Raw genomic sequence first — 13,020 nt, forward strand, 5'->3', positions numbered from 1 at the left:
TTTATTCTCAGTTTTTAAGAGTCTCTTTTCATTGGAATTCAGACTTTTTTTTTAAGAAAAATAAAACAATTGAAATCACTTAATACAGTTTCCAGTATGTAATTTTCAGTCATAAATATGTTGTATTTTTCCATGTCAATATTATATCATTTTTATAGCATTTGAATATACTGTCTCAGAGATATAGCAGATTTAACCAATGGTCTGTCATTAGACATTTCAGTTGTTTAAACAGATTTGCTATTGTAAATAGCATTAAGGAGAATACCCTCATACATATCCTTGATAATGTGTGTTTAATTATTCAAATGGTGTTTATTGTAGAAGAAAGGGAAAAAACACGCAGAAGCGAATTTTCAAAAATTGCATCATACGAAATTTAACCATTCAGAGATAACCCTTGATAATATTTCCTGTGATTATATTTCAGTGTATATTTTGAGTTTATCTGTTCACATCAGGATTTTACTGTTCATACTGTATTTTCTACCTGTTATTGAGCCATGTCACACATAGGAGAATACGCAAATCAAAAGTGTACACGTTGGTGGATGTTCACAAATTGAACACATCTGTGTAACTGGCACCCAGGTCGGAAACAGCATTAACAGTCCCCAGCCTTGCCCTTTCTGGCCACTGTTTTCCTGCCCAGTGATGACCACTATCCTGCTTTTCACACGACAGAATAGTACTGCCTGATTCTGAACTTTGTATAATTGGAATCTCCACGTCTAGCTTATTTTGCTTAGCGTAATATTCATGAGATTCAGTCACACTGGTGTATGTAGTTGTAGTTTACCCATACTTACTGGCATGTAGTATTCCACTGGTGAATATACTACCCTTTAGTCTTCTAGTGAAGAGTATTTGCCTCGTTCCTAGTCTGGGTCTATTATTCATAATGCTGCTTTGCACCAGATGCGTTTTCATCTCAGCAATAAATTTTGCATTTTCCTCTTCATTTGTTTTTATCACTTTAGTTTCTTTAACTCACTAACAGATGTCCTTAGAAATCTCACAAACCTGATGTGATTGGCCAACTGACCCAATACCATTTATTGACCCATCTATCTATCTGACTTAGATGATCCATGAACAGATAGTTAGATACACAGACACACAGACACATATGGGACTTTGTTGGGACTTTCTGTCCTGACCTGTCCTAAGGTGGTGACCTACCAGCTGGTCTCATGCCAGTAGCACACTTTGAAACCCACTATTGCAAATCACCTCCCATCATGTTTCCTTTTCAGAACTGTCTGGCTAACATTATCCATTTATGTTTCCAGATGAACCTTAAAACATCTTTGCCAAGCTAGGAGCAAAAATTCAAATGAATTTTTTATTGACTGAGGAATGTGTCACTTAACCTGGGAAAGATCTTCTGTCTTTACAGTATTAGGTATTCTCATAAAGGAGTGGAGAATAGGTAGGAGTTTATGCATACTTGATGATAACTTAAAAATAACACCCAACGTTTTGCTGCATAAAACAGGGAAGTTCACATGGCAAAACATAAGATGAATAAAATGAAAAGGCCAGTGGCAATTCAGGCAAAAACAGGACAGATGATTATTTTAATATATTAAGCATACTTTTAAAATACTAAGAAGTACATAAGGTTCTCTAAAAGATCCAATAACACAGCTCATGAAAGTGGATAATTCCACAACTATCAAGGTCCAAAACAAGGTTTAATGATATATTCCATATACTAGTAACCAAAGCACCGCTAATTATAATAACTTGCCATTTTCATTGAATAAGATTTGAGGAACACAGGCATTCATATATCCCAGTAGGAGAAATACAAGAATAAATGCTTTAATAGCAATCTGGCAGCTATTACCAAATATGCCTAAGCGTTGACTCAGCTGTTTTGGTCTAAGAATTTTCTTTAAGAATGTGCAAGGATATATGTACAAAGATGTTCATCTTAGTGTTGTTTATTTTTTTTTAAGTTTATTTATTATTGACAGAGAGAGAGAGAGAGAGAGAGAGAGAGAGAGAGCAAACACAAGCTGGGGACAGGCAGAGACAGGGAGATACAGAATCCAAAGTAGGTTCCAGGCTCTGAGCTGTCAGTACAGAGCCCAATGCAGGGCCCGAACCCACAGACCGTGAGATCATGACCTGAGCCAAAGTCAGACACTTCACCGACTGAGCCACCCAAGCGCCCCAATCTTAGTGTTGTTTATGATAGAAAAATATTGAAAATAAGCAGAACGTATGCAAGTATGATTGGTCAAATTGTGCTACCGCCATACTATGGAATATTTTGGATCCATCAAAATGTCTTAAAAGGAAAGAATTTTATGACATATGAAGGGAAGAAATCAGATGAAAGATATAGCATGTAGTTTACCAAAAGTATGTGTTATTACAATATTGTATTCTCTCTGCTACCGTCTGACTTATAAACCAGAGAGATCCAGGAGCAAAAGCACTGTTCTGGAAACCAGGAGCTTCTGAACCAGTGTATGTGTTGGGGAACCCTCTTCCATTTCCTATGTTTACCCTCTCTCATCTGTAAATGAAGAGGTCATACCTAAGTGACCTGTGACTCGTGGATGTGAGGCTTCTCTAGCTCTGAGACGCCATTTCTGTTGTTACATGGGAAATCTAATTGTGTTTACTCTAGAAAAGGAAGATGCTTCCCCATTTTCCCAAAGGTTTTCTCATTGTTCTCTGCCTTGTCCATGTAGAGCTACTTTATTTATTTCTTTACAGAAACCATGTATCCCTTTGGAGTCCCGATCATTCTATTTAGATTTGAGATGACCAGAGCTGCCATTTCTGTCTTTCACTAACTGGGCATCTTAGAAACTCAGTTAGAATTCTCAGAAACCAAAAGCCAGTGAAGTGAAGTGAAGGGGACAGATATGTCACTTTCGGGGAAACTCCAAAGTGCCATTATCACCTTTAATGGGGTGTTTTGAAGGAAGAAGTCAGTCTGCATTTTCCCTGTGCCCTCTGATCTGTTTCTTCCTGCTCATCGAGGGATTTGAAAATGGCAGCTTATGGAGTTCCCCTTGGCCTGGCAGCCTAAGAGTGGAGTCTTACTTCTAATTTACTTCTGCGGACCAGCAGGTGCACTAGGCTCTCTCCCTACCCCCACCGCCCCCACCACTGCACCCAACACCATGTGTGCAAAGCGGCCCACAGATTTACTTTTGACAAGTAGCCTAAGAGGCGTGAAAAATCTTTTTTCTTTTTTCAAATAGTTGGGACCCCTGTTGTGATATTTTGGCTAAATTTTGAGGTTCATTTGTATCATACAGGCATGGGGTTTTAAAGTCATTTAACAGAGGACGTTTAAGGACTGACGCTTCTCTGTTCTCTGCGTTTGTTGCCATTATTTGGAAACTAAAAGAGCAGGTTACCTTTGTCTGAATAGCAGCCAAGTGATGGGATCCCCTGTTCTAACATGTTAGAAAGAGAGGGCAGGGAACTCTGGACCCCAGGGGTGAAAACCTGAGGTCTAGAGTTTCCCTCTGCATCTCACAGGAAGGCCTACACATGGAGTAAAGGTGTGGACTCTGAGCCAGATATAGACCCAGTCAGACCCTAGTGGTCTTTTGTCATTTATCTGTTTTCCAGCCAGAACGTGGAACTATGAATCCGCACCTTCTCATCTGTGAGTGGCGGCAATGGCTGTGGTTGCCTGTAGAATTTTGTGAGAGTTAAGAATATCAAGTGTAATATATCTGTATCTGTATCTATATCTGTATTTATATCTGTATCTATATCTATCTCTGTATCTATATCTGTATTTATATCTGTATCTATCTCTGTATCTATATCTGTATTTATGTCTGTATCTATGTCTGTCTCTGTATCTATATCTATATCTGTATCTATACCTGTATCTGTGTCTATATCTATATCTGTATCTATATCTATATCTGTATATATATCTATCTGTATATAGATATCTGTATACAGATATCTATATCTGTATATCTATATTTCCTCTGAAACATAGTAGGTGTTCAACCAGTAGTGATCTATCAAAATCATTATTTAACAATTTACAATTTTTTATTGTTGAAGGATAGTTGGGCATACAGTGTTATTTGTGTTAGTGTCAGGTGCACAGCCTAGTGATTTGACAAGTTTGTACATTACTCACTGCTCACCACAATAAGTGTTGTCACCATCTGTCACCATACAGTGTTATTGGAAGATTATTGGCTATATTCTCCATGCTGTACTTTTCACCTTCACGACTTACTTATCAAAATCATTTTCATCATTTTTCTTACACTTCTCAGCATATTCACTGGACAGTGTTTCAAATGTTTGCTCTAATGATGGTGAAATTACATGAGTTTTGTTTAGTGTTACGTTTACTTGAGTTTATATGCTTATAAAAGATACCTTACAGACAAAAGTGTATATGAAAGTTGGACTTTTAATCATAAGTAATAATAATAATATACTATTAATATAATTATTACTTAATAATAACGGTAGTAATAATGAGAAGCAGCAGCAGTAACACTGTCTTTCCAGTGAGAGCTGTGAAGCCTCTATGTAATTATCCCCAAACCCTCCCTCTCCCTCAGTGATCCCATGTTGCTCTTTAGAGTTTTACCATATTTGTTCCTAAAAAATACATGCTTTGACTTTTTATGCTTTTGAACTGTTTATAAACAGGATTATAGTGTGTGCCTGCTGCACATGTGTGTACATATGGTGTGCTTTTCCGTCTCAACATTATGTTTTAAGATTCATCCATGTTGGTGGATAGACCTACGGCATGCCGTTTTTCACTGCAGTGGGGAGCTCCATTATGTGAAATAAATATACACATATGTTGATCTTGCCATTAATGGATGTTCAGGGTAGTTTGCAGGTTTTATTTGATTTGTTTTACTTTTTGCTATTTTGAATGTGACTGCTAGTAACGTCTCCTGCTAGGTCGAACTACGTGAAATAGACATTTTTATAAATTGGAATGGTGCGGATTTAGAAATTTCATGTGAGCCAACCAAATCCCTACCTCTTGGTGCACGTTTGCAAGATTATATCTGAGGCATACACCCAGGTGTGGCAGAAATGCTAGTTCATAGGGTACATGCATCGTCAGCTTTGAAAATGATAATTGTGTCACAAAGCAATCGGGTCACTATGTACGCGCTCTGGGAAAGCCGCCATTGTCCCTCCTCCTGTCAACACTTGATAAAGGCTGTTTATTTTGGTGGGTGTGAAATGTGGTTTTGATGTGCAATTCTGTAATTACAGGTGAAATTAAGCGTCTTTTCATCTCTCGTATTCTGTTATCTCTATGTAGACGTGTGCAAGTGGCTTTGGAAGTGGCTCATGGGTGAAGGTGGAGGCGTCCTGACTCACACGCTAGAAAAAGCCGAGGTTGCCTTGAGGAGACTGTTGGTGGAAATATGGATAGTAAAGGTGATGATGCTGAGGGCTCGGGAAGAAGAGAGGTACCTTCTGAGAGAATACGGGTATCATTGTGAATAGAAAGGTGGGCAAAATGTGAATGTTTAAAGTACTTCTGTTGAGGGCTCAGGCAGAAATGAGGAACATGTTATTGGAAGTGAAGGAATTGGATCCTTGTATAAAGTGGCCGAGAATTTGGCCAAGTTGTGTTCTAGTGTTCTGTGGAAGGTGGAACTTGTAAGTGATGAACTTGGGTATTTAGCTGAGGAGACGTCTAAGCAAAGTGTTGAAGCGTGGCCTGGTCTGGCCTTGCTGCTTATAGGAAAGTGCAAGAGTAGAGAGGTGAGTTGAAGAAGAGATTGTTAAGCAGAAGGAACCAGGATGTTAAGATTTGTAAAGTTCTCAGTCTATCCATATTGCAAAACATGAGAAAGTGTGTCTGGGGAGAACATCAAGGGTGTGGCTGGACAGCCACTTGCTACACGGATTATGAGAACAACTCAGGGATTGAATCAGCCATTTCAGCAGAAACCAGGAATAGAACTTTGGTTACCCAGGAGAGAGCTGTAGAGGACCCTCTTGTTTGATGGTTTGGCCTTCTGTGTATTGCATGGGAAGCCAACAGAGTTTTTGAGAATTCCTATCAGCAGAAGCACTGCCAGTTCAGACTAAACAGAGACAGGATGAAATGAAAGCAGCCTGGTGGTCCTCTGAGATTCTGCGGGATGTGGCCAATAGAGCTATCTGGCTTCACGCGTTGTGATATCCTTCAAGAAAGGGGAAGAATGATCCTGAAGGCAATTCGGAGGTCCCTGAAGCTGGACTGCCACCGTGGCCTGTGGGGTGGGTCTCCTCCTGTGGCAGGGCCACCTCCTCAGTTTCAGCAGGGCAAGCTGCTGTGGCTACAGGGCCAGGGGAGTGGGATAGCCACCCTGGTGGGCTCAGAAGGGAGGGCCACTTGGGGGCACAGAGGAAGGGACTTATTCTTGAGCCTTAAAATCTAATGAAATTTGCTCTGCTCTCAGATATGTTTGAGACCCAAGACCCCTTTCCTCTTTTCAGTTTCTCCCATCAAGATTGGGAATGTCAACCCAATGCCTCTCCTGTGTCTTCCATTTTGGAACAGGTAACTTGCCAGATTTCACAGGTTCACAGCTGGAAAAGAATTTTACCTCAGGATGAATCATTGCTCACGACTTGCCTGTACCTAAATTAGACAATATTTAAAGGAGACTTTGTACTTAGAGTTGATGCTGGAATGGGCTAAGACTTTTGTGGCTGTTTGGATGGGCTGATTATATTTTGCATGTGAGAAGGCCATAAATTTGGGGAACCAAAGGGTAGAGGGTGTGGGCCAAGCTGTCACCCCAAAACTCATATGTTGAAGTCTTAACCCCAGTGCCTCAAATTATGACTGTATTTGGAGATAGGACATTTAAAGAGGCAGTTAGGTTAAAATGAGGCCATTAGGGTGGACCATAATCCAATATGTCTAGTGTCCTTATAAGAAGGTATTTAGACATTGATACATATGGAGAGAATACCATGTGAAAACACAGGGGGGAGATGGCCATCTGCAAGCTAGGGAGAGAGGCTTCAGAAGAACCCAACCCTGTCGACCCCTTGATCTCAGACTTCTAGCTTCCAGAACCATGAGGAAATTTTTTCTGGTGTTCAAGCCACCTAGTCTATGGTACTCTGTTATAGCAGCTTTGGCACACTAATACACCTGCCTGTATGTCAATACTACTCTGTCTTAATTAATGTAGCTTTATAATAAAGGCATTCCACAATGAGTAGAGGTAGTGAGAGTGGATGTTTGAGCCTTGTTCTTCACCTTTAGGGAGAGCATTTGGTCTTTTGTGATTATGATGTTCATTTTAGTTTAGGTTTTCTTTCTTTCCCTTTCTCTCTCTTTCTTTCTTTCTTTCTTTCTTTCTTTCTTTCTTTCTTTCTTTCTCTCTCCCTTTCTTCTTCTTCTTCTTCTTCTTCTTCTTCTTCTCTCTCTCTCTCTCTCTCCCCTTCCTTCCTTCCTTCCTTCCTTCCTTCCTTCCTTCCATCAATGCCCTGTCCTATATATAGTGGAGGAAATTTCCTTGTAGTCTAAGTTTGCAGAGGGCTCCTGTCACGAATGGGCATTGAACCGATCATATGATTTTTCCATTTTATTCTGTTAATGTGGTGAATTACACTGGTTGATTTTGAATGTTGAACCAACCTGGAACTGTTTAGATAAAATCCACTTGGTCTATATATATAATCATCTTTTTGAAATCTTGCTGCATTGGTTCTGCTGATACTTTACGGAGGATGGTTGCATTCAGGTTTATGCTGGTCTTCAGTTCTAGGCAGTTTTCTGGAATTACGTGTTTGATTTTATAAATGGATACAGCTCTTCATTAAAAATGATTTTTAAAAATATTGCTTCCCGTAGTTTCTAGGTATGCACTGCTGGGAGGTGCTCCTTTGAAATAGCATCTTTTCTACCACTGAGAAAATGGCTAAATAAGATTATTTTACTGTATTTTTTCCTTTTGCAGAAGAGAGTTTATTGGTTTCTAGTTTATATTTTAGAGCCATATGATTAAAAGTTCAGGGGATAGGGGTGCCTGGGTGGCTCAGTCAGTTAAGCCTCTGACTTCAGCTCAGGTCATTATCTCGTGGTCTGTGAGTTCGAGCCCCACGTCGGGCTCTGTGCTGACAGCTCAGAGCCTGGAGCCTGCTTCGGATTCTGTGTCTCCTTCTCTCTCTGCCCCTCTGCCTCTCATTCTCTCTCTCTCTCAAAAATAAATAAACATTAGAAGTTTATTCCCCTGAAGAAGTTCAGGGGATGTAGTGTATATAGATATTTTAAAAAGTATTATAATTTATTTTATCTTGGAATTATAGATAATACTTGGAATTTAAAACTTCAAGTCACAAAAATTTAGAAGTTTTGGATCCTGTCTTTGGCATTTAGTGGCTAGGGCCACTAGCTCTCTTGTATGCTTGCTTCATTGCATCAAAAAAAGTAATTTATGTCTTTTTTTCTAATTTAAGGGTTGGGTGGGATGAATGAGACTGGCAGATGATCAGGTACCTTCTCCCTTTCTCTGAGGCCTGACATCGTCTGTAAATGTTTGCTGAATACGAGAGCAGAGCAAGGCACCATCTTAGATGAAACTGTATTAATTTCATGTTACTAAAAAAATGGGTTGATTTTGGTCCCTGGAGCGCATTCCTCTTGCCCTCAATTTGTGGTCTCTCCTTGATTTCTCAGGTCTTGTGTTATCGTCTGTGTTGGGTATTAAATCATGGGGAGGAAGCTGGACCTGTCTGGTCTGACCGACGACGAAACGGAGCATGTCCTCCAGGTGGTTCAACGAGACTTCAATCTTCGCAAAAAAGAGGAAGAACGGCTAAGGTGAGATGCCTCTGTTGCCCTCCTGGGTGGCACGGGACAGCTTTCCTGAGAATGTTCCTCTCCGCTAGCCCTGAGTCCGAAGTCTTTATGTCATGTGCACACACTTCTGTGTATAGGAAGACTGCCCTGTCCTTCACAGAAAGGTTCACCAGCTTCAATGCTGGGCACCATAGTGCCCGTTCAGAAACATGCCTCCCCGTCAAGGTTTTCCTTGGGCTTCGCACCCTGCAGAGTTTTAGCTGCAGGAAAAGTATACCTTGTGATGACAGTGGCTATTTGGAGCTTGCAACTTGGCTTTAATTTTCCTGTTGGCAGGTAGTAATCTTCCTGTTGCTGAAGAATAAAGTGTTAGGTGAACAGTTCTTGGGAGAATTAGACTCACGGAGTCTGTACAATCTCCTGTTAGAACACTCAACTCCCATGGTGCACAAAAAGAGTTCCAAAGACCTGGTATAAGGAAAGTGCCATCTGGCTGGGCTGGGGTCACCTGGCCTAGCACCACCTTCCTCATTTTGTAGAGGAGGATACTGAGGCCCAGAGAGGGGCTCTTCCAACGCTCTAGTTGGCATTTCCTCGTGGAATGTTCTGAGAAATACAGTTGCTGCTCCTTTGGGTAGAAATGACTAAATTTGGAAGAGGTCAGAGTGATCAAAATGAGGTCATATGTCGGGTCTAGTGTGTTGGAACTAGATAGTAAGTCATTATTACCTGCCCTCGTCCATCCGTCTGCTTTCCCTTGGAATCTGATGGGTTTATCATGGCACTGTCTTCTTCCTTAGCCACCGAGCTCAAAACCCCTTTGTAATTCCTCCCCTGACTTGGTCCCCACGCAGGGCTGGACCAGGCACTGCTGAATCTGCCTCCTCACCATCTGTCCCCGACTTTTCCCCAAGTCCAGCTTTTATCACTGTCATCCTGGGAACTGTCATAATCTTTATGGCCTTCTGCCTCCACTCCTCCAAATAGCCAGGGCTGTGCGACATCTGAGCCCCAACCATGTCCTTTCCTAATCAGCTTAAAATGTTTTCCTTTTTCCTTTTCACTTGGGGTACGTCAGACTTTCCAGTTCTTTACGTATTACCTCCCTGACTAGATTATAAGCACTCTGGTATAATCATGTCTATTTCGATCATGGTTTTTTTTCTCTGTCATGTTATATATGGTTAATATGTGCTTGTTTGAAGGAAGACAAAAATAAAAAAAAAAAAACAACACCTGTTAATTAAATAATCAATTGATTTACAAACCATGTGCCAGGCACTGTTCAAGCTGCTGGGAACATGGTGAGCAAACCTAGTCTTTGTCCCATGGAGTTTATATTCTAGAGCTGAGCTGATGCACACTGCAGCCACCGATCACGGGTGCCTACCGAGCACTTGAAACGTGATGAGCCTGAGTTGGGATGTGCTGTGTGACATACACACCACATTTCAAATTTAGTGCCCAACAATGTGTCCTGCCTTAGTAAAAATTTTGTATTGACTTCATTTTTGAAATGCCCTTGTTATACGAGATATACGAGGGGAAATAAAAAAACATTAAATGTAATTTTCGGGGTTTCTTTTTACTTTCTCTAGTATGGCTACTCAAAAATTCAAAATTCTGTATATGTCTCATGCCATATTTCTGTTGGATGGCACTGCTCTAGAGGGAGGAGAGAGAGGGGAGATGAACAAATAAAAATGTGTTTAGATACGTTCAGTAGCGGTGAGGGCCATGAAGAAAGATAAAGCAGGGAAAGGGGCAGAGACTGGAGGAGGGTGGCAGGTGCTGTTTTTCCGTGGGCTGCTCAGGGAAGACCTCTCTGGGGACGTTGGGGACATTTGGGCAGGGATCTGAAGGAAGGGAGGGAGGGAGCTCTGCAGCTAGCTGGGGCGACATTAGGCGCAGCAGAGGGACCTACAGATGTCAAGTTTCTGACTTAAGGACATGCCTTGTATGTTTCCCCGAGGAGCTAGGAGGGAGTGAGGCAGAGAAACATAGTACAGAATGAAATCTCAGCAACAGCCTGAGCTCAAACCACGTAGTAAGTAGAGAATCTGTGGTAAAGCCCTGAATCTAACTCTAGGTGGAGGAATCACAGAGTTTTTAGCACAAGAGACATGGTGGCCTGACATCTGCTTTATAGGGTCACTGTAGCTGCTCGGTGGGGGTTGGGGGGGGAGGTATCACAGAAAGGCGGGACTAGCAGCAGAGGAACTGATAGGAGGCAGCGGTCCAGGTGAAAGGTCGGGCTGTCTCAGAGCAGGGGAGGTGCAGCGGGTGGTGAGTGGTGGTCAGATCCTGGATACGTGTCAGAGGGTGAGCCAACAGTGAATACTGCTGCATTTCCTTATTGGGATATGCAGTGTAAGAGGGCACAGAGTCAGGGAAGACCGTGAGGTTTGTGGCTTGGGTGACTGAGAAAATGAAGTTGCCTTTCACCGAGTGGAGAAGACAGAAAAGCAGAGAGATGTCAAGTCGGCAATTCTGTACTTGCATCTGACATTCAGGTGGGAAATCCAAGCCAGAGATAAACACTTTGTAATAGAAATGGCCACCAAAGGGCAGGAGAGTAGGCAGAGCCTGGAAATACAGTATAATGCCAGTCAACACTAAGACTATTGGGGATTTGTGGCCACTCATTTCCACTGAGACCGATTTCAGCACGGTAGTGCGTTTGCGCTGTGTTGTCCAGCTTTTCTCCTCAACAGGACCACCAACAGGAATCATGTCTAACTCAGTTTTGTGCCTCGAGCTCCGGGCACTGGGCCTGGCACATAGTAGGCATGCCCTAAATATCTGTGGAACAGATGGATGAGTGTAGATGGGCTGTCAATCTATATGGCCGTCTTTATGTGTGCCTTGAAGAAGCAGTCTTCCTATTTTCTAGGAGTCATAAAGACCAGCTGTGTATCGTGCCTCATCTCCTGCAGACTCAGGTATGGGTAAACCAAGAGTGTGTTCAGTGTCTTCTGACTGTGGATACTTGTCTTAGCTTCACTGGAGTCATGTGCTGGACTGTGTAGAAGAGTTGCTTCATGGCTTGGTTTGGGGAGAATTATTTTTAAAGGCAGCTCAGTTGCCATTACAGTAGTTTGCCAAGGTGGGCGCCATCTTTCTTTGAGGACTCTTGGCCTTTGGCCAGTAGTCAGTGACTCTGCTGCAGTTCTGTACAAATGCACACTCGTGGGAACCTGCATGTGTTAGGAAAGAATGATACTTGAAGCCATCAGTGCCTCAAGAGGAGTGACACAGCACCTCTTCTGTCCCTGGGAGTGGATGATTTTCCTCTGAAGACAGCCGTCACTATTGTCCTACCCAAAGCCCAGTCAACATGCCTCCGTGAATGCTGACCAAACTCTGAATGATTTGGCCTAGGACCTTATTATTGGATAAGAAGAGGTTGAGACATCACCACCTCAAAACCACCGAGATCATCAAAACATTTGCCTCACCTTTTCAGCATTGCTTGGATTTAGGATGCATGGGAGAGTCTAGGGAGCTGTGTTATAGCAGGCATTTTTGAATTCTTTAATATTTGCTTAAATGACCATAAGACTCAGAATGGAGGATTTTTATTTTAAAGTTTTAAATTGGATTACGTGTCTTTCCTCCTGATCAGCTGTTTTTTTATTTACCTGGTTTCTCTCCTGAGCTTTGGTGGGGGTAGGATTGGGTTTAGAAGTTATGCAGTGTTTCTAATGATCTTCAGCGTGGACATAAAGTGTGGCAAATAAATAGGTGGTGGAAGTGTGAATTAAATGGCCTCAGAACAGAAGGGGAGCTAGTGGGACTGAAGAATTCAGGACAATTAGGTCATGGAAATGAATTCACGAAAAGAGAACTAGAAGGTGCAAAGCAGTCACTGTGAACTGACACTGCCCTGGGTACTCTGTGAAGTCATCTTACTGCTTCCTCCCAGGAGTCTCTATAAGGTGGATCTCCATGTTACATGGAGGCACCCAAGCACAGAGAGGTTGCAAAGCTTGCTCAGAGTAGCACGGCCCGTTGGGGATAGAGCCAGGATTTTGTTTCCCAAATTTCTCTCAGTTATATATACTAGATGAAGCCTTTTGAAAACTGTCTCCCTTCTTTCCTTCCATCCTCCCTCCCTCCTTCCTAGCCCTTCTTCCCTCCCTCCTTTCTTCTCTCCTTCTTCTCTACCCCTCCCCTCCCTTCCCCTTTCTTTATTTCCCTTTCCTTCCCTTTCTTTCCTCTGTCTTTCTTGT

General features: G+C 42.0%; 1 protein-coding gene across 2 annotated transcripts in view; it reads left to right on the forward strand.

Moving 5' to 3' along the window:
• The window catches only part of MYRIP (myosin VIIA and Rab interacting protein), a 376,824-nt gene that overhangs the window by 45,372 nt on the left and 318,432 nt on the right, over positions 1-13,020 (forward strand). For both annotated transcript variants that reach the window (XM_047875910.1, XM_047875911.1), the window contains exon 2: positions 8,666-8,809. In XM_047875910.1, coding sequence (XP_047731866.1) covers positions 8,700-8,809 — 110 coding nt within the window. In that variant the 5' untranslated portion in view covers positions 8,666-8,699. The remainder of the gene's footprint in view (positions 1-8,665; positions 8,810-13,020) is intronic.

This window comes from Prionailurus viverrinus, chromosome C2, assembly GCF_022837055.1.
Source record: "Prionailurus viverrinus isolate Anna chromosome C2, UM_Priviv_1.0, whole genome shotgun sequence".
Classification (NCBI taxonomy): Eukaryota; Metazoa; Chordata; class Mammalia; order Carnivora; family Felidae; genus Prionailurus; species Prionailurus viverrinus.